The sequence below is a fragment of the Vipera berus genome (assembly GCF_964194415.1).
Source record: "Vipera berus genome assembly, chromosome: 5".
Lineage (NCBI taxonomy): Eukaryota > Metazoa > Chordata > Lepidosauria > Squamata > Viperidae > Vipera > Vipera berus.
Genome location: NC_138207.1, coordinates 42934271 through 42956516, shown reverse-complemented (window position 1 = coordinate 42956516; position 22246 = coordinate 42934271). Strand labels below are relative to the sequence as shown.

At 38.8% G+C, this 22246-nt stretch overlaps 2 protein-coding genes across 3 annotated transcripts in view; one reads left to right on the top strand and one right to left on the bottom strand.

Moving 5' to 3' along the window:
- Positions 1-2322: 2322 nt before the first annotated feature.
- ERFE (erythroferrone) lies at positions 2323-16768 on the top strand. Its single transcript, XM_081328835.1, has 8 exons — positions 2323-3900; positions 5114-5227; positions 6284-6392; positions 8095-8312; positions 13060-13168; positions 14133-14223; positions 14494-14572; positions 14933-16768. The coding sequence occupies exons 1-8, from the start codon at positions 3712-3714 to the stop codon at positions 15029-15031; spliced, it is 1008 nt and encodes a 335-aa protein (XP_081184961.1). The 5' UTR covers positions 2323-3711; the 3' UTR covers positions 15032-16768.
- Positions 16769-18969: 2201 nt separating this feature from the next.
- The window catches only part of ILKAP (ILK associated serine/threonine phosphatase), an 11261-nt gene continuing 7984 nt past the window's right edge, over positions 18970-22246 (bottom strand). The window contains exons 9-12 of one of the 2 annotated variants that reach the window (XM_081328833.1): positions 21191-21312; positions 20261-20380; positions 20047-20128; positions 18970-19261 (exon numbers count right to left, since the gene is read on the bottom strand). In XM_081328833.1, coding sequence (XP_081184959.1) covers positions 19118-19261; positions 20047-20128; positions 20261-20380; positions 21191-21312 — 468 coding nt within the window. In that variant the 3' untranslated portion in view covers positions 18970-19117. The remainder of the gene's footprint in view (positions 19262-20046; positions 20129-20260; positions 20381-21190; positions 21313-22246) is intronic. The other variant, XM_081328834.1, reaches the window with a different exon arrangement.

Here is a 22246-nt window from a genome sequence, read left to right as displayed (position 1 = left end):
AGTATTTTCCTTTCCCCCAGGGTTTTCAATTTATGCTATGAACTGAAAAAAAAATGAAAACTGTTAGTAAGAGGATAAAGTTGCATTGTAATCAAGACTTCATTGTTCCTGCATATGAATTTTCATTTAAAACTGTCATGATGACACAATGCTGTAATTTTTCAGTTTTTCCCAACAGCTGCAATTAAGGTTGTGAGTTGCAGTGTGGAATCTCTGTGTATAAGAGTAATCAGAATGTGTGTGAGAGACAGAAAGACGGGGGGGGGGACATGAAGCTCAGAGGCTGGGCTATCATGAAACATTGAGACAAGAATCTGGAACAAGCTGTTAATATGAGCAGGGAAAATCAAGCTGTTTTGTTTTTCTTTTTACTGCAATTATAAAACTGAGTAGAAACTGAGCAAAAGTATTAAAATCACATTTGTTGACATTATACAGAGGATACTTTGTTAGTCCTTACTGCCGCCCCCCCCCCAAAAAAACCTAGAAAAATCAGGTGTCTAATAGCACCTTTTCCAACTAATGTTTTACTAAAAGGCATAAGCTTTTATGAGCTGCAGCTCATTTCATTAAATTTGGACCACAGAATTTCATTTCGTCACATTGATCACTAAAATGTGTTATTGGAAAAGGTGCTACCATATTCCTCCTGATTATTTGCTGATGTAGTCTCCTGTGAAATCTACTATGTAGCTACTCCGATCTCTATGGCAGTCTAAGACAACCTGTGAGGGAAAGGCAAGGGCTGGAGCAGAGGGGACATGTTCTTTCTGACCACATTATTCATGAAGTGTACTAGATTGTGCCCAGAGTATAAATTGTGTTGGGAGAAGACAGAAAAATTGGAACAATTAAAGATAGCTAGGTTATCCTAGCTGTGAGTAGGGAATTATATGAAGACAACAACCTGATAGAATCAGGGCATGGTTGTATTATTATTATTATTATTATTATTAATTTAATTTGTATACCGCCCTTCTCCCGAAGGACTCAGGGCGGTGAACAGGGCAATACATAATAAAAAACAGGATACAAAAATTAAAAAGTAATTAAACAGCAATGCCTGTAAATAAATTAGTACACATTAAAAAGTTAAAACCGATTTATAAAACCCAACCCCATCCCATCAGGCCAGGCCAGCTTGTTCAAAAAGGAAGGTTTTGAGATCGCGCCGGAAGGAGCAAAGGTCGGGGGCCATCTGGAGCTCAACCGGCAAGCGGTTCCATAGGTCTGGCGTGCCCACAGAGAATGCTTTCCCCCTGGGGGCCACCAATCGACATTCTTTGATCGGAGGCACCCTGAGGAGGCCCTCTCTGTGGGAGCGCACTGGACGGAGGGAAGTTGACGCCGGCCGCAGGTGTTGCCGTAGGTAATCCGGACCCATGCCATGTAGGGCTTTGTAAGTCATCACTAACACCTTGAACCTCATCATTGTATCATTGGAGATGAGGATGAGTCCTTTAAAGTGGCTGTCTGGGTGTGTTCAAATAGCTTCCCATGAAGAATGATGTATCAGATCCACACTAAAGCCACATATGGAAGGTCCCTTTGAATTTTCTGAGGAATGGGAAGGCTGTATATATTCTAATCCTCCTTTGACAGACCCACGGACAGATCCTAACCATCACTTTTAATACTTTTAGTAATACTGGACATCTGATTTGACTGGGAGGCAAGAGCCATAGAAGCTTCTATAATTGAAGGGGTTTCTGTGATTGCATCAGGCCTCTGAAGAGACACCCCACCCCCAAAGAAACCATATGGGCTATGACTGCATTTCTCTTTCCCACTGTATTCCATAGAAAAGCCTCAGAGGAGACACCCGAACCATGTAAGATGGAGTATTAGGAGGAAAACCATTTCCTGCAATTATGCAAATGTCCACTGACTGAGGGAAATTTCTCTCCGTTTAGAGCAGACATGTCAAACACAAGGCCCGGGGGCCAGATCAGGCCCGCGAAGTGGTTTCATGTGGCCCGCGAAGCCATCCTGGAAACAGTGAGGGAACGGCCCCCACTGCCTTGGCCCTGGCCCAGAGACCCTCCTTCTGCCAGAGACCCTCAGATCTGTCCCACTCCTGCCCAGGCCCCCATAGGCACCCTTGATGCGAACGATGTAGAGCTGGCCACCCAGTAGGCCATATGCACTCTAGCCACACCCACCCAGTAGGCCACCCCCACCCTGGCCATACCCACCCGGCCCCCTGAGGGCAACCGCAATGCTGATGCGGCCCTCAATGAAATTGAGTTTGACACCTCTGGTTTAGAGTCTCCATTCTATCTCATAAGTGCATCTTCAGTCATTTTACAAAATCTATTCAAAGGATTGCCTCAGGTCAGATGTTTGAATGGAAAACTTCTCTTCCATTCAGTTCTTTAAGTAAACTAAACTTGTGATTTAAAATGAAAAAATGTAATATTTCTGAAACAAAAGGAACAGAAAAAACATATTAGAATTTTCTGAATTATGGAACAACTTTGATTGTACAGTATTTCAATTATTTTATTACTACTTTTTGCTACAGTTTTTACCTGCACCTGTGTTTCTTATAGATTGGTTCCATTTTCTTTATTTTCTTCAATCTATTACATGCTAAACGACTTAGGACTGAGAAAGTTTAAGAAATGAGACAATTATTTTAATTATAACACTACACATGAAACAAACATAGATTTTAGATTCAAAACAAAACAGCATTAACATGTGTCCAAAGAAATGCAGCATGGGATGTGTCATGCTCTAGAATCCTTTCAACCATCAGGTCCCCCAGATTAAGCCCCCTTTCTCTCAGCCCTTAAATAAATTCTCTGTAAGGGAGAAACAAAGCCAATACAACCATCTGCATTTCATGTTAACCCGCGAGCCACTGAAATTTCATAGAGCCACTTTTAGTGCAAACGTCTGTCTTTGTTCTGCTGCTGTCAGATCCTGATGAGCTTCCGCACGAATTCTGCTTTTGTAATTTGTTCCTGGTGCCAAGAGGTGGCTCTCTAGGACAAGGGACCTTTCTGGTGAGGCGGGGAATTCAAGCTTATTAAAAGAAGGGAAGCTGGGCAAAGATATTCAGACAGGAGCAGAGTGGCAGTAGGGATGTAATCAGACAAGCATACGAGTCCCTGGTTTGAAAAACAGAGCACTGAAAAGAGGTTGGGCCAAGCACTCCCAGGCAGCCAAAGCTGTGAATGGAACCATCATGGGACTTCTGTGGTTTTTACAATTTTATCTAGGCTCTGACTAAGGATCCAGGAGAAAGGGAGCAAACCGCTTCTGTGCCATCTGGATTAGCTCATTTCTTTAAGGGCAGCCTGAAACTCCCGATTTCTGCTACTCAGCTGCTTTTGAAGGAGTCCTACAGATAACTTCTTACCCATCTTTGACCCTGAAGAAGAAACTGAAATGCTCTTTCTGATCTAACGATCAGGTGCAATTAATGTGTGTGTGTACTCACGCAGTTACATTTTTTAAACCTTACTTTTTTACAAGCTTTTTAAAGAAAAATGTTGATAATCTTGAACGTCTTCTGTGGAAAAAAATATTGAAGATACATTGGATAACTTCTGCTTGCACTTAATATTCCTTTGTGGAATTTTCACAGATCTACAGACTACTGTATATTTTTTGAAAGACCACAGATAAGCTTTGTCTTTGTGTTCCTGAGAAGTTCCCAGTCATATCTAACTCTAGTTGTCTGTATAAACCAAGGGATCAGTTATGTGCCAGAATATGGCTAAGCCTTTCCTTTCTGGCTGCCCACTTCAGTTATTGGCTCTGGGTCTACTAGCAATGTTTTTTTGTGCTAGCACTGTGGAAAATGAGAAACAGGAAGACAGGAGGAACCAAGAAAAGGCACCCCGGTGGAATGAAACGAGCAGTCTTCCCTTGCCATCATCCCAGGACTCAGTAAGAACATTTCATATGCTACTTCCTTCTTACTAACTCACCTCTTCTTCCACCTCACCTCTTAGTAAAAATTGAAAATTCTTCCTTGATGAAGAATTCCCTTACAATGGATATGGCACAGAAATAGCATTGGAATAGAACAGTAGAGAAAACGAAAGTGCTCAATTATCAAAATGGATTTTGTCTTTAGATGTTGGGTGGTGAACAATTTGCATATAAAACTAGGCGTTTTGATCTATCTTGTCATAGTCATAATTGAGTCTTATAGGAATTTAGACATATTTACTTGGAAATAAGTTCTGTTGAGTGTGATGGGACCTTTTTATTAACACTGCACTGAAAATCATTGGAGGAAAAAAGCACTTCAGTTTTGTGCCTGGCTGGTCTTGTTTAGACATTATTAGTTGTAAGTAGAAGTTACAGGGGAACAGCTTTTGCTGTTAACAAGGCAACTATGTGGCAGTAACCTGAAATCACCAGGCTTCAAACTCAACTCAAATCTAGAAGATACTTGATGTAATTTTTTCTGGCTGTGAAAAAATTGGAGTCATTCTGAAATATGATTCTTTCCTGACTACAACACTTAGAATTTATGGATCAGGAAATGTGAATATGTTTGAGGAAAAAAAGAAATAGGGAGAGTTTTGTATCAATAGTAAGTCATTCTGAGAATTATAAAAGATAAGTTGGTTTAAAGAATCTCACTGAATCTGTATTTATCTGATAGGTTTATTAGGAATATTTTAGATGTAGATGGAAAGTATCCTCAAAGATGACAGTGGTGTATATATTTTGAGAGACAAAATAGTGCAAAACCCAATCTGATCAATAATCCTTATGGCAGGAACTTGCAAATTCCCTTTTGAATAATGAGAAGCAGCAATTTAAACAGATAATTCATATCAGTCTTCCCCAATTTAGTGACTACTAGGTTTGCTAAATTACAGTTTCCACAATTTTCAGCTATGATCAGCTGGTTAGAAATGTTGAAGAATTATATTCCAACAAACATGAGTATATCACTTTCGAAAAACTAGCCCAGATAGCAAATAATTTTCTGAGTTATATCTGGAACAGCAGGTTATAAAGATATTGGTAATTCTCAGTGTTTTTTGAGATATTGTTGTTTTCCCAGGTTGTCTACATTTTGTCATCAACCTGTATAGTTGCTTTAATTTTTTTCTTGTTTTAACTTTTTTCTTATTATGCAAAGGAAAATACTCCACAAAAAATTCATAGCTCTGATTCCCGGAATGCTTGGATGCTCCTCATGAACAATGAGGTGAGGAGGAAAAAAATGAATAAAAACAAGTCCAGAAAGATAAAGGTAAGCAATTTTAACCATGCTACCTATGTTTTGATATTCCCTATTTTTGAAGTCCTGTTCCCACAACCTCAATCACTAGCTCAGCCAAATCTCCTAACTAATTCTGGTAACACACAGTCAAAAGTCATCCTTTTTAAAATATAGCATACTGGTCATTTTTCCTAGAATTGCATAAGCATACGAAACACAAGATTACCACAAGGCTACATTGGTCCCTTCTCTGTTAGCCAGACAAACAGAAATAGGTGTGGTTGGGTTACTGCAGCTAATCAGTGTTTAGAGCATGTGTTCTGTGCTGGCCAAGTTTGGTAGTGAATTCTAATTCAATTTCTTCACCTACTCTTCACCGTTTTTCTTGGATAGTTGACTGTGATAAATGAGACAATTGACAGCTTTTAGGTATTCCAAAACAAGTCCAAGGAAAATTACTTAACTGTGTGCCTGACTGTATTGCTCTGTTCCCAACACAGCAGGTTTGAACACAAGAGTATGGATACTTAAGGATTTATTCCAAACAATGTAAAGAAATAACATAATCACATAACTTGAGACAGCAATCAAAGAATATATAGGAATACTGAAAAATAACCCCAGACAAAGAAAGACCTTGGGCCCCTTCTTACAGTCAGGGAACCCCAGAGAGATTACAGCAGACAACGCATCCCAGTAAGCTTTGTATCAAAGTTCCATCCCATGGGGGCTATGGCTACCTTATATATACTCTGGACCATAATTAAGCATATCTGCTTTTTTTTTGGTCTCCTCTCACTGGATTTTACCAGAACAGCCCGTGAAATATTTAGGATTTGCACTATTTGATTCATACGTGGGTGAGGGGTCCAAGAATAATAGTTCAGATATTACAGGTGATATTGTATTCAATTTGTAACACTGTTCCTGTGTCAGAAGATTACAAAATGTTTCGAGACTGATTAATTAAGAAAGGAACAAATACGAATTAATTAAATGGGTGCCATAGATATGGACAATAGTAGATAAAAGATTTTTGGACCTGAAGGAGTAGGACCTAATTATTGTGGTGAATTTGGGTTCTAGTTTGGCATTCCAAGCCTGTTAGACGCTGCAGAGTCAGCACAACCTCGTCCAGATACCAGTACTATTATTCAGGAGAAATTGCTGAGGGAGTTCCAGCTGCTGCTCAAAGGTAGGGAACAAACATTACTACACTACAAGCAAATATATTATGGTGCAATTAAATTAAAATATAATGAATGTGAATAAGTTGATTTTATGTGTTGGTAGTATGATTCTCTCGATTGACATTCTAGGGATAAACTTTTTAAAATTCCTTTTACAAGGACAAATGATATAATGGAATAGCTAGAGTAGATGGCAGCTGGAGTAAGGAAGCTTTTCATTCATTCATCATTCAGGCTTTTGGAGGCCCATTCACAATTAATAAAGAGTAGCATGGCTGGTCAGTTACAAGGGGAGTGTGCTATGAATTCCTAGGAATTTTAGAACACAGAAAAAGACACCGGTGCTCTTATTCTTAAATTGTGAGCTTTGAGCAGGACAGGTTTCTGGGTAGTTTGCACAAAGAGGCCTTTAAGAAGTAGGTTTGATTGGCCCTCCTATATGACATGCTTAAAGTCTGTGACTCGTGCTGTTTATATAAATTAGTATCAAACCTAAAAATAAAATTGGCATTGGTTTATTCTCTTTTACTGCCAATCAAAATAGAGGTAACAAAGTAGAATTAATTTATAAATGGATTTCAAAAGAGTATATTTTATTTCTGCTTCAAAACATTGCTTTACTAGGGATATTTAACATTTGCTTACTTCCCAGCTGGTCTTTAAAATGTACTGTTCAGATTTTTCCTTTCTCCACCACTGCCAAGTAGAATTCTTTAAAAAGGTGAAACACTCTGGAGAATCTCAAAACATCCCATTCTGAATAAGTTTACAATGTGTAAATCAGCTCCCTTGAAACTGGCTGGTGATTGGAGTGGGATGCAGTGTCCCCCCCCCCCCTTAGGAGTTTGCTTAGTTAGCTCTCCATTCTTTCCTCAGCTTCTGGTTATTTGCCTACACAGAATTATGTGACTTTCCTTCAATAATTCATACTAGCCTTTGGTTACTATTCTGGGAGTGATGTTTTTACTTTTAATCTGACCTAACTACGGTAGATGTTGTGAAACTGCAACTCTCTGGTTAGGAAATCTCCGTATTGTAATTCCAGCATGCCTAAAAGTAACCAGATTGATGAAGACAATGCAGAATAATAAGTATCTACTGTATATCTCTGAAGAATATCGTAGCCCAAGATATCAGAGATCCAAAACCCTATATAGGCAATACCTTCCTGTGCAGAATTCAACAGGGAGCAGTGAGAGCCCTTCCTCCTTCCAAACTGTAATGATGACATCACTAAAGAACCAGTTTTCCTGAATACAGTGCAATTGTCTGTATTTTGCATAAGAGGTATCTTTGCATGAATACATACATACATGCACATAGTAGTACATACATGCATACATCTCCATCTGTCCATCCATCCATCCATCCATCATAAGCTGGAATCCAGAGAGCACAGGGTTTGAATTGGATTCATGGAATTCTTGAAATGCATAGCTCTATTCAGATGCTTTGCCGCAGAGATTCACTATGGCTTTTCAGCAAGGTAACCAGCTTGAGTTGGAGAAGGGAATGGCTATAGATCTCTCCTTGTGTGATGTATGGGAAGCTATTGCCTGAAGAGGGCTTCCCTCAGCTTTTGCCTCACAAACAAATTATACTCTGATAATAAAAAAAATCAAAAATCAAAATCAAGTCAATCATGTTTTAAGAATAAGGTATAATGGGGCAAATTTGTTATAAATCTTTGTATTTTTGACTGCTCAGGAATAATTAGGAAGCAAGAAAGGATCAATATGAAAACCACCAGCAAAAAGTGCCAGCATGGAGAAGCTAGAGATGGAAAAGAAGAGAATTTCTTTCCCCAAAATAGAGTCCCACTGATAAAAAGCAGGGAACGAATAGAAGCAGCATTCCACTGCCAGACCCAGAAGAACATTTCAGTGGATCAACGGTCCCTTCAAGAACTTCAACTTTATTATATAGTGAGTAGCAAAAGGAAAGAAGTTGGATAGCTCTGATTCTAATGCACAGTTCAAATGAGGCCTTACTTGTTGCCTGGAATCAAAGGATGGTTACAGTCTTAGATCAGATTGCATCTGTGTGAACTCTTTCTGCATGTAGATTCTGGAGAGCCCTGCTTAATTCCCTGGAAAGTGTTCAAGTTTGCTACTCTGAAGAAGTAGAGACAATAATTGGGCTCTAAGTGAGCCCACCTGGGCATTAGATTCATGACCCTCCTGATAGTTAAAGCCCTATAGGACAGTGATGGCAAACCTTTTAGAGACCAAGTTCCCAAACTGCAACCCAAAACCCACTTATGTATCATTGGGTGCCGAGTGGGCATGGCCCATTGGGTGGGTGTGGCTGCGTTAATGGCAGACTGGGTGGGACTAAAAAGTTCAACCAATCAATTCCAACTTTGCAAGAACTTTTTTTTCCCCGCGAGAAGTTGAAATTGACTGATTGATTGAACCTTTTTTTTTGCACACGGGGATGGAGGCCTAAAGCGAAAAGGTTTTATAAAACCCAGCTGAAGGCCTAGGACTGGGCTGATGGCGTGCGTGCCCACAGAGAGGGCTCTGCGTGCCACCTGTGGCACCTGTGCCATAGGTTTGCCACCACGGCTATAGGAGATGATGGGTCATTGAATCCAGGCAATGGTAAATGCATCCTTGACAGATAAGGTGGTTTTGCCAATTGTTAGAAGCAATAGATCATCCCTTCCTCAAGAATCAATTGCTGTATCTCATTTTTGTCCTGGCTCCAATTGAGAAAGTGGTTGGCTTCAGAAGAACCTGGAAGAAATTGTCTGTATCCTTTTCAATTGGTTTCAGACCAGGATATAGTAATGAGATGACATTAATTGCATTTGTGGATGATATCTAGTGGGGTTGGGATGGTGATGGGACATCTCCTGTTCTTTCTTGATCTCTTAGAAGTTTTTGATTCAGTTGATCATGGTGTCCTTATGGACTAGCTGTGAGAGTTGTGGCCCCCCCACAAAGTTGTAGTGGTTCTTATTTCTCCAGAGCCAGTTCCAGTTGGTATTGTTAGGACAGAAAATATCTAGTCCTACATTCCTACTTTGTAGGGTTACTCAGGGCTTTTCACTCTCCACTCTTTTTTAACATCTATATAAATCTGATGAATGGGTCACCCAAATATAAGCAGTTAAGAATCATCAGAACAAAAATGGTATCTTCATTCTTTCATAACTCCTGCTTCAAGAGCAGGTAGCAATATAGTGAGAAGGGCCTTTGTACAAATCCATCTTGTGCGCCAATTGTAGCCATTCCTGATTTCAGAAGCTCTGTTCACAGTCACTCAACCTTTGTTCAATAATCAAAAAACAGATCTGTGAACATCTAGAAATACAGTTATAATAGTTGCCAGCATGGGTTTAGAATAAAATACAATAGAATAGAGCTGGAAGGGACCTTGGAGGTCTTCTAGTCCAGCCCCCTGCTCAAGCAGGAGAAACTATACCATCTCAGACAGGTGATTGTCTAACCTCTTCTTAAAAATCTCCAGTGATGGAGCACCCACGATTTTCTGGAGGCAAGCTGTTCCACTGGTTGATTGTCCTCACTGTTAGGAACTTTCTCCTTAATTCCAGGTTGCTTCTCTCTCTGATCAGTTTCCAACCATTGTTTCTTGCCCTGCCCTCTGGTAAACAAAGTGACCCCCTCTACCTTGTGGCAGCCCCTCAGATACTGGAATACTGCTATCATATTTCCCCTATTTCTTCTTTTCTTTAGACTAGACAAACCCAAGTCCCACAGCCATTCTTTGTACATTTTAGTCTCCAGGTCTTTGATCATCTTAGTTGCTCTTCTCTGAATTTTTGCCAAACTCTCAATATCTTTTTTGTGATATGGTGACCAAAAGTGGCTGCAGTATTTCAGGTGTGGTCTCACTGGGTTTTATAAAGCAGTACTAATACTTCATGTGATCTTGATTCTATCCCTCTGTTAATGCAGCCTAGCACTGTGCTGGATTTTGGGTTGCTGCTGCACACTGCTGGCTCATGGTTAAGTGATTGTCCACTAGGAATCCAAGGTCCCTCTCATAGTTACTGTTTTTAAGCCAGATCTCACCCAGTCTGTACTTGTACCTTTGTTTTTTTCCTGCCTAAATGTAAAACTTTGCTTTTCTCCACATTGAAACTCATTTTGCTGGATAGGGCCCATTGTTCAAGTTTGTCTAGATCTTTATGGATCCTGGGTTTGTCTTCTGGGGTGTTGGCTACTCCTGTCACTTTGGTGTCATCTACAAATTTGATGAGTTCCCGTTCAATTCCCTCATCTAAGTCATTTATGAAGATATTGAAGAGTACTGGGCCTAAGATGGAACCTTGATGGAATCTTGTTGTTAATATGTTGGAAGAAACTTTTTTTAATTATCCTTGATTAGTGTTGCAAGTCTTTGTTCGTTCTGAGCCTTTGCTTTCCTGACTTCATCTTTGCATGTTCTGGCTGTCTGCTGATAATTGGCCTTAGTTATGTGCCCATTTTTTTTGTATTTGTCCTTTTTGTCTTTGTTTGTCAGAAAGATCTTTGTGCAGCCATGCTGGTTTCTTCTTGAATTTCTTGTTTTTATTTCTCAATGGTATTGTGCTGGTCTGAGCTTTTTTGATTGCACTTTTCAGCGTTTCCTACACTTCTTGGGTTGTTTTCCCCTTTAGGATTTTCATCCATGGGATCTTTCCTAGGTTCCCTCTGAGTTTGTTAAAGTCAGCTCTTTTGAAGTTTAAGACATTGGTTGATTGTTTTCTATTGCTAGTCTTTGTATTATATTAAATTCCAGGCATTATATTAAAACAGATCATGCCAAACCAATCTTATTTCATTCTTTGACAAAGTGACTAAATTAGTAGACCGTGAAATGCTATGGACATAGTATATTTAGACTTCAGTAAGGTAGACTTATGACCATTTTTCATACGTATGGTTGTTGCAGCATCCCCATGGTCACATGATAAAAATTCAGATGCTTGGCAACTGGGTTCATATTTATGACAGTTACAGTATCCTCGGGTCATGTGACCAGCTTTTGTAGCCTTCTGACAAGCAAACTAAATGGGGAAATCAGATTCACTTAACAACCTCTTGTTACTAACTTAACAACTGCAGTGATTCACTTAACAACTGTGGCAAGAAAGGTCATATAATAGGACAAAACTCATTTAACAAATGACTTGCTTACAGAAATTGTGAGCTCAATTGTGGTCATAAGTCAAGGACTATCTGTACATACCTCTGAGATGTTGATGGTCCCAAGCCTGTTGACTTTTCGTACAACCCTGACATTTTGGGCCAGGTTGCTGGATTAGCCTGCCCATGATGCGTATAATATTAAATGATGGTGGGTTAATCTTAGTTTATTTATTTCTCAAATGTATATAGCTGCCATCGCACAATATGCTTGTTGGAAAATTACTGTGGGTAATATCTAGTTTATTTTACACTTAGCACACTGCCCGGCTACTCCTATCAGATCAGAGCAGAGTTCAGCTAGCAAAAAATATGATTTGATGGTTAGATAGTTTTTACCTCAGTGTTTCTAAATTAAGACAGGGAATCCATGGGCTGCATATTACCCCACCCCCACCTGTTGGTGACCCATTAGCACCATAAGATTGCACCTTTAAATTTAGCAGCAAGATTTGGTTGTTTTAACATTCATGCTAAATGAATAAGTCTTTCCACTGAAAAGAGCTAACAAGTAAAGATTACCTTGCTAAAAACTAAAGCTAAAGAAGTCCCTGATTGGAAAAAAATCCCCAAAAGCCTTAAATATCCACTTTGCTGATAGAGAGATTTTTTTATTACTAAACTTGTCATTTGACCTGCTCTGGTACATTATTTGCATTTATGTTAATCATTACTGATTTAAAGTCCCATTAATTCCTAAGAATGTTCTCAAAATAAATCTGGGTCCAACCTGCTATTCCCAACCACGGTTATACTAACTAATATATGTTTGCAAATAAGTAATACTTGGTCCCTGTTCTCTGCAACACTCTTTATACAGAACACTCCCCATACAGAACAAAGAAGCAGAAAAGAATAATATTTTTTATGACTCTAGTGGTCTTTATAATAACTTTTCTCCTTATCTAATTCTCATTATAATATCTTCTCTGTCTTGGACACATAGAAAGGAATTTTCATTAGCCAGTCTCAATGTCCTGTCATTGATTATTTTAGAGGAAAGATCAAATAATGTGGCACCACCAGATGGGACAATTAAGACCAGTGTTTTTCAGACTTTGCAACTTTGAGATGTGTGGATTTCAGTTCCCAGAATTCACAGCAGCTGGCATGCGGATAGGGAATTCTGAGAGTTAAAGTCCACACATTTTAAAGCTGTCAAGTTTGAAAAACATGAATTAAGACTATTTCTGGCATGCAACTGCATTTTCTACCCAGTAAGCCCCTATTAACCTCCTGCTTGGGGCCAGTCTAATACGGAGCATGCTGTAATTTTCATGGCAGGGTTGTCAAATTTTGTTTGATTTTGATTCCCATCAGATAGCAATGGACTTAACATTGGACATCACAGCTGCCTGATTTATTTGTGCCTGAATGGACTTTTGCATCCCACTGAATGGAGTTTTCCATCCCACTTACCTTGTGCTTTTCGTTGACTGTTTTGGAATATGTTTAATATTTTGAAGTTTGTAAATAAATTTAACTACATGAAACTTTCTTGTTTGCTTGGTACTAGCCTAAGAAAGAGGAGCTGTTCCATCGTGGCCTAGGTCTAAACCTAAACAATGGTCAATATATGGCCCCTGTCAGTGGATACTACATTTTCAGTGCCAGACTGTATGTTGGTAAGTGTTTAACTTGAAATAAATATTGGCTTATTCATTGTACAAGCTAAAAATCAAGAATTGGTAAGTTGTTTTTATTTTGTCAAAGAACTTTTCTCTAAAAACAAACAAACTGTAATTCTGCCTATAGAAGAGTGAAATCTGAACTCACTTGAATTTTTAAAAAAAATACTAAATCCCAAGGAGATTTAGCATCAGGGAGAAAATTGGCAGTAATGGATGATATAAAGATTACTAGCAAAGTCATAGAAACATACATACTTGCTAACTCAGGGATGAAATGGGCTGATCGGTTTGTTTAGATCTCTTAGTGTTCTTTCAGGCAACAAAAGCAGGCAGGAACTATAAAAGTCTAGTTTGTGGATCATGCTATGTCACTCGTCTCTGAAATAGTGATGGGCACTGGACTACCGTGTTTCCCCGAAAATAAGACCCGTTCTTATTTTTATTTTTTTGCCCCCAAAAGAGGCACCAGGTCTTATTTTTGTTTTTTGTTTTTTGTCTTTTCCACTCACCTCGCAGCAGGGGCACTGACAGCCCCAGCCAGCCCGCCCACTTCTTTTGCAGCCAAAGGAGCTGCTTCATTCTGCAGCTGAGAATGGAGCTCAGCCTGCATTTTGCAGTCAAAGGCCTTTCCAGAAGGCCTCTGCAGACGAGAACTGAGCTATGGAATCCATAGTATCTATCCATGGGAGGCCTGACTGCAATGGTAAGCTCCACCCCACCACAGCCTGATTTTTAGACATGCGCCTTGTCCCAAAACTAGGGCTTATTTTTGGGGTGGGGCTTATATTAGGCCCACCCCCAAAATCAAGCTAGGACTTATTTTCAGGGTCTTACTTTCAGGGAAACACAGTAATAAGCATATTAAAGCAATGCCCTTAATAATGTCCAGCATCTGGGGTCATTTCCTAGTTACTGGCACTCTTTGCAGCCCAGCCTGATTCTTTCTTATCTTTTGCAGTTCCTCAAATCCATCCCATAAAGTACCAGTCACGGGCCCGAGATCGCCTGCGCTTGCTGATATGTGTCGAGTCACTCTGCCGCCAGAAAAGGTGATTGATTGGGATGGAAATATTTTTGTTTGGAAAGCATCTGTTTTTTGGTGTTGCTGCATCCTGGCCTGCCTATGTATCCCAGTATAGGTAATTAATTAGCTATGTAGTTAATTCACTTAATCTCTTATCTACAACTAAGCAGGTTTATAAAAGAAATGTAGTGGGAAGCAAGAATGGATGTGATTTTTAGAGCAAACTGTTCAATTACAAAGGGGTCACTTTGTGTTCTGGCATCCATTACTAAAGATCCTGTTATCTTACTTTCAGTTCTCTGGAAACAGTCAGCAGTTGGGACAAAACCAGTGGATATTTCACTATTTCAGTCAGTGGAATTCTCTTTCTGCAGGTGAGTCTTCAGACAGAGAGCAAGCAAGCATGCTAAAAATCTATACAATTTCAGGTATATCCAACTTTAAGTTGATTTTATTTTAAAGAATACATTTCAAGACATGAGGACAGTAGAGGCCAATAATAAAAAATACCTATTTTTTCCTCTTTGGAATGTGCTTTCAAAACTAGGTAAAGCCAATTAAATCCAAGGTTTGCTCAGTTCAATGTCTGACATTATTACACATCATATCAGCCATAATGTGGCTTGCTTATATTTGGCTTAGTATATTAGGTGAAGCTAGTCAATTTAGTTCTTTAACATATGATTTAGTACAGGTGTGAACCTAGCTACTAACTCTGAACTTCTCTGTTATAGGCTGGCCAATATGCTTCAGTTTTCATAGATAATGCAACGGGATCCTCCTTCACTGTACGAAGTGGGTCAGACTTCAGGGGCGTCCTCTTGGGTATCTAAGTGACCCACAACTGCCTATTTTTAAGCTGAAATCCTGCCTTTAATCAGCTCTAAGCTAAGCTTCTGTCTTTTGGTCAAGTGGAACTGGAAACACTAGAAGGAAGCACAAACCCTATTGTAGAAAGAGTTTAGCATGTGGCAAAATATTCAAAGAAAGCAAGATCACACATGACATTTGACTGAAGACAAATTTATATTTTCCTCTAGCACTAAAAGTTTGAAATTTCAACCTTCAGGTTCCTAGTTTACCTTTGGAGCTGGCTCTCAACCCTACTTTAATCCCAAGAATATACATTACTTGCTGTTCCCTCCACAAAATGTTGTGATGTTTGTAAAACATTGGCATTTCCTGAAGATACTGTCTTATCAGCTCAGTCTTTCATTAAGGGTATCAAACACTTCTACCACTCTGCATATATGTACTTACAGAAATCCTCCAGTGTTTTAACTTTTGTTCATTTGTATCTTATTTTTCTTCCAAGAGCTCATGATGTTGAACTTTCTCCTCCAATAATTACCCTCACCAATATCTTTGTTGGGTTGATAAGATCATGTCAGGCCTAAAGTCCCATATCTAAACCATTGCCCCACATTAACCAACCTGAAATGACCTTATATGGTACTCTATGGCCCTAACCTGGTGACACTATATACATTATTATCAACCACATTGATACAGATAATTACAATAGTACTGGTTTGCTTATAAATGTTGCTAACCCCATAAACTGTTGCCTTACACCTATCAGATTACATTGTTTCGGTCAGTAAATCCAATGAATGGAGGAAAGGCAGGTGCATTTTGAATTTAATTCCTAATTGTATCAGAGCAAGTTTATAAAGTTATGTGCTCAGGCATCCACCGATTACAATAATGGAACTTTTCTTTCAGAGTAATAGTCTTTATTTTCCCTGTAGCGTGATATCCAACAAAACCAACACAGCACCACCCTCTAGTCCTACAATACCACTGGCACGTAGGCAAATTTTTAAGTCATTTCTCTAATTTATGTATCAGAGAAATGCAGAGGACACATCCTTATCTATTTCAGCCCGAAAGCCGCTTCTTTAACTGCTGCTCTCCTTTTCATAATCGCTGTCTATAAGCAAATACATATTTTTTAGCGAACAGATTGGGAGTTATAGCAGCAGGCAGGCACCAACTCAGTTCAAACACAAGTTGTTTATAGGACCACAGTAATCATGTATCAGCAAGTTCTAGTTTAACTCCACCCAAATATTCAGGAAACTCAAGAATAATGGTATCTTGGGATCTTCCTTTTCCTAAAAACACTCTTAAAAGCAGATATAAGACCCAGAAAAAAGGGGGGAGGGTTTGATACTCATTTTTCTACATTCAAAAGGATTTTGTTTTGTTTTCCATAAAGATAAATTTCTAAGCTACTTGTCTGCTCAGAATTTGAAAATTATGCAAGGATTGGAAAGTCAAAATTCAATTTCACTTTTAACGACCACTAGAGGGCAGAAGCATCTGCACATTTAGAATTCTAGGCATCAAACCAATTAAGCTAAGCAGTATAATAGGTCTATTTTAGCGAAAGCATATTCTCAGTAAGTTGTGCATCCACCCTTCTCATTCTGGAAATGCTACTAGCTTGATAAGGCCTAGGCAATGCCCTGCCCTGCAGCATAATCGATCGTGTGCAAATTGCAGCTTTTTTATATGTTTATGTATTTACTTGTATACCGCGGGGGGGGGCATGCACTATAAAGTATATTTTTACAGCAACTATAGTTTGCTATATTAAAAGAAATAGTGAATGAACACATGCACCCACTTTTAAATGTGTTTTATTTAGTTACAAAAGGAATATGCCAAACAATGAAGCTGAAGCACAGGAAAAAATGACTCTTTAGTAGATTTATTATATCAACTAACCATGGAACTTAGTCCTGATACTCAGTAATTTCAACAGAGAGCACCAATTCATGGATATCAATTTTATGTTTAATTATTTACAGATACTTTTGAAATTCTACCTGTCTTTACCAGTCAAATGGATAGGCTTAACTTCAGCTCAGAACACTTGTATATTGAAAAAATGTTTGACTGAAGAAGTACTTTTAAATTGAAAGATATTCTTTCCTGGTTTGAATTCCATTTGTTGAACACCTTCTATCAAATAGTTAACAGTATGGCATTACTTGCAAAGGATACGGGCTGGTTAGCAAATACTTTATTACTTGATAACCTCAGCTGCTGACATCCATGCATGAGCCAAATTATTATTTGTTGAACTGCACCCCAATGTCACTTAGAAACATAGAAGCTCTTGAGTTGGAAGGACCATTCAGCTCATCTAACATTTCTTTGCTCAATACAAGAATCCATTAAGTCTTTCTCAATAACCAGCTTAACTAGTCCTTACTTGAAGCCTGAATCTTACATTTAATTCAGCTCACTGATTCTTGTTCTTTCAATGTCAACTGAAAACAGGTCCATCCTGTTTTGTATGTAGCACATTTTAGCTGTTTATATGTAGTACAGGCCACTATTGTACCTCCCTTACCTTTCTCTATTGCAAGTTAAACCTCCCCAGTTTCTTTAGTTTTTCTTCATGGGGCTCAGTATGCCTCATCCTAGTAGCTTTCCTCTACATCCATTCTGGCTTCTTCATGTGCTATTTAAGCAGGATGCCCAGAATGGGCATAGGATCCCAAGTGCAGAATACCTGCAATTATTACTTCCCATGAGCTACAAAGCTTCATTTAACGCAGCCCAAAATTAACCTGTCCTGTTTCCCCGTTTGCTCACACTGAATTGGTGCATTCTATTCCTACTCTCCCAATCTCTTTTCCCTAGTTTTCCCTTACACTTGTCACCATTATCATCTCACCCATAATAGTTTGATTCTATTCCTATTAATTAAATCATCAGAATAATGGTACTTAGAAAGCACATCTAAAGCTGACATCTTTTATGCATCTCTAAGAGATGAGAATGCTATTTCACAAAAAGAGAGAACAGTGCTCTTATAAAGGTTGTCCTCACATATGAATTCGTATCTTAAAAATTTTTCCTGAACGTTTATGTGCAAACCACAATTTGTATAACTGAAAATAAACTATAATTCAATGTTAGCTAGTTCTCTCAAGCTACACTGGCGTGTCAATGCTGACCCATTCTATTTCTCAACTTAAATTCAGACAGAAAAGTCCCACTGATTTCAGTCACTGTAAATATGATAATCTCAATGACAGCCCAATCCTATTCATAAGATAAACTTATTTTGATATACTTTCTCCCAAGACTGAAGCCTAAAGAATCTTAACAATGCCATATTGCACTACTCCATCCATTTAAAATCTAATCTAACCACACCTTCTTGCTCAGGTTCACTGGAAATTTAGTTTATTTTGCATACAGCTATAAAAAAATACTACTTGGGGTAGTATCCATGCAGCCTGAATCGAATGTTCAGATGACCACATATATATATTAAAATTAATTATTACAGTATTTATGGTCAGGCATTATTAAAATTGGCATTCTTCAAAATTATCACAAAAATCCTTACTCATTTTTTTCCACTGGATACAAAACTAATTTACCAAGGAAACTGGAAAATCTCATTTGCTGGATTTGTTAGTTTTACCCTATTCAACAGAATGAGGAGTATAATCCTCTCTGCATGGCAACCACAAAAAATGTTCCTGTCTCCAAAATATATTCACGAAACAACCAAGAAGGGATTATAACCCATGCTCAGTTATAACAAGTTGCCAATTAAATATATCAGTGCCCTTTGTGGATGTCTTTTTAAAACTAGGATACTGGAACCTGAAGCATCTTGTAAGACAGCAAACAATACGACTATCTGCAGGAAGTTTTGTTAGATTACTGCATGTAGCCCATTCAAGGAGGAAAACAGAAGACTCAATTACTTATAATTTATGAAACAATGAACTGACCTGAATGCTTATAAAAATCCCTTTATTTACAAATAAGCATATGGGGAGAAATCCATAAAATTCTACACACGCGCACATTTCACAAACACACTATTGTGTTCTATTAAATTTGCTGCATGCTGTTATGGATCTTCCTTGCACACATTCGTCCCATCATTGTTCAATCCGGACCACCACCACAGTGACATTATCTGCTGATCCTCGCTGCACTGCTTTGTTGGCCAGCCTGTTACATGCTGCTTCATACTTTGCATCTGTGGCAGATTTGGCATCTCTTGTTGGAACAGTTTTATCCTGCTGAGAAGTAGATCACACAAGTCAGGGTAATTTCCTTTCACTCCAATGAGATAATTTTATATAGTCATGTCTCATGTGACATCTTGAATCTTCATCATACCTCTTGGTCTAGAGGTAATAACTTAGACTTGAACATAGTTATTTGCATATTCTCTTCAACAGAATAGTCTTTTTTTTAAGAAAAAAGAGAAATAACCTCATGTGCAGAAATAAACCCCAAAAGGTAACAAAGCAGTATCTTGCCTCGACTCTGATATTACATACATCAGAATGGATTGTAGTCCATAAAATATTACATATATTAGCCTCTTTATTTTCCCACAAAAATAACCTCAGATAATACTCCTGTACACTTTTCTGCATTTAAACAGGAAGCAAAATCACCCACTCTGCAGTCTTCAGTACTGCTGCCCTGTTTAATACAGGACTGTGTTGCTGTGGCAAAATAAACTGGTTATCTAAGAATCCTAACCTGATAGAGAAAGCAACACTTGGGCAATAATCATGTCACTTAATGGAATAATCAAAGTTTGTTCTGAAGTTGAATGCAAGGATACAACCTGCATGGTAGCAAGCAGAAAAGAATAAAAGAGCTGCATTGCCTCTCAAACATTGTTTGCAATAATGCTTTATAATCCTTTAGCAAACTGTAACGAAAAGTTCAGTGATGGCAGTGACAAAAAAGTAAGTGGAAAAGAGAAAAAAGCCCAATTGAAATAAATGACATGTAATTTCTTTGTCACCATCCTCTTCTTGATTTCTCAAGTCAACCTTCCTCCTCTCACCTCCAAACAACACATGATGAAGTTCACAGCTTCTTCTGGTGAAAAGACTTTAAAGAGACCATCACAGGCCAATAGGATAAATCTGCAAAAGTAACTGACAGTAAGATGGACCCAAATACAAAAAAGAAAAAAAAAGCATGTACTTATACTTTCGAAGCCACTTATGAAGAGTCACCACATATATTTCCTTACCTGGGTAGTGTTTCAGTTTTACCTGTCATTGTGTGTAAGTTGACACCGTTTGACATCTGGCACAGAGATAACCCCAAATCGCTTGTACTGTCCATCCCCAATGGAGCGGGAGACCTCCAGGACACCTAGAACACGTCCTTCCCTAAACAGAGAAAGGAGGGTGCTGGATTTATAATTACATCACTAAATTAAGTCCTTAAGATATGGATTGTAATTCTGAACTGTAGATCCACAGAAACTCTGGTTTACAACACTCATAATCTCTGCCAAACATAGTCACTAATCCAGAGTGAGGGCAGTTGTAGGCCGAGACTCAGCTGGCCAAAGAAAGGAAAATCCAGAATCTTTCGATTTGTCCACAGAGTTCACCAATGGCTGATACAATTCCTTTTGCAGCTTCAATCTCTAATTTTAGAATGTTACTAAAAGCAACACACAAGTATTTTCTTTACATTTAAAACAGAAATAAATACACATAAGTCATTAGTTTCTCTAAACAATTATCTGGAAGTACTCTGTATTACATGACATTATTACTCTTTATCATATAATGACATCAGTAACAGCATGGTCTAAAACAGCTAGGATTGGCAATCCAGTACATGTGATGGGGGTCACTGATGGGAAAATCTGTTTTTCATTTTTGTTAATGAAACGTTAGAACCTCGATGTTATGTTAAATACCAATTAAAACATAGTTGCCATATCACAATTTATATAATTTCGTGCATGTATGTATATATAATACCCATTATTCAGTAACCAACATTTATTACATTTCCAATCTTTTTTTCTGAGGCCTCATCAGCCAGTGAGATCCATCAGGCTTTCAACCTCGATTTGCAACACTAACAATTTAAGCTCTGTACCACATAAATTCCCCAAGAAGTTACTGCAATTTTGGCAACTCTGAAATTCCTTCCCATCATTTCCCACTATTGCTTCTTGTTACCTGACATTGCCTCCAGCCTTTTGTATCCTCATCCGCTCATCATACTGAGTTGGATTATGTTCTTTACTAAGACTCAAAGCTGTGTACTTCTGAGTCTCTTCATTGTAACGGCAAAGAATTGCCTGTATTGACAAAATAACTCTTGTAAGCAAGTGCAAGGGCTATAAGCATAAAGTCTCCGCTAGCAGGATCTAAGCAGCACATTGTACTGTAGTCCTTAACAAATGATATCTGGGGAACAAAGGCCCCATTGTCCTCAAAGCAGTACTACCAACCCCCTCAAATGAAGCTAGAACATTTTATTTTAAGCAAAATAACCAAGCCCCTCCTCCAACAAACAATAAGGTTGAGATGTTGTGAACTCAGGGTAAGATTGCCAACATTCTGAACATTTTGAGAAATCTGGGAATCTCTTGACTTCATGTAATGGTGCTGGGTGCTGAAAGGTTGCCAGCATGAAATATCAAACATTCTACCTAGGTAGCAAAAGGCACCAGTGCTTGTTGTTGTTAGTTGCGAAGTCGTGTCCGACCCATCGCGACCCTATGGACAATGTTCCTCCAGGCCTTCCTGTCCTCTACCATCTTCTGGAGTCCATCTAGGCTCACGCCTACTGCTTCAGTGACTCCATCCAGCCACCTCATTCTCTGTCGTCCCCTTCTTCTCTTGCCCTCAATCTTTCCCAGCATTAGGCTCTTCTCCAGTGAGTCCTTCCTTCTCATTAGGTGGCCAAAGTATTTGAGTTTTAGCTTCAGGATCTGGCCTTCTAAAGAGCAGTCAGGGTTGATCTCCTCTAGGACTGACCGGTTTGATCGCCTTGCAGTCCAAGGGACTCGCAGGAGTCTTCTCCAGCACCATAGTTCAAAGGCTTCAATTCTTTGGCGCTCAGCCTTTCAAATGGTCCAGCTTTCACTGCCATACATTGCAACTGGGAAGACTATAGCCTTGACTATACGCACTTTTGTTGACAGGGTGATATCTCTGCTTTTTAGTGTGCTGTCTAGATTTGCCATGGCTTTCCTCCCAAGGAGCAAGCGTCTACAGTCCCCATCTGCA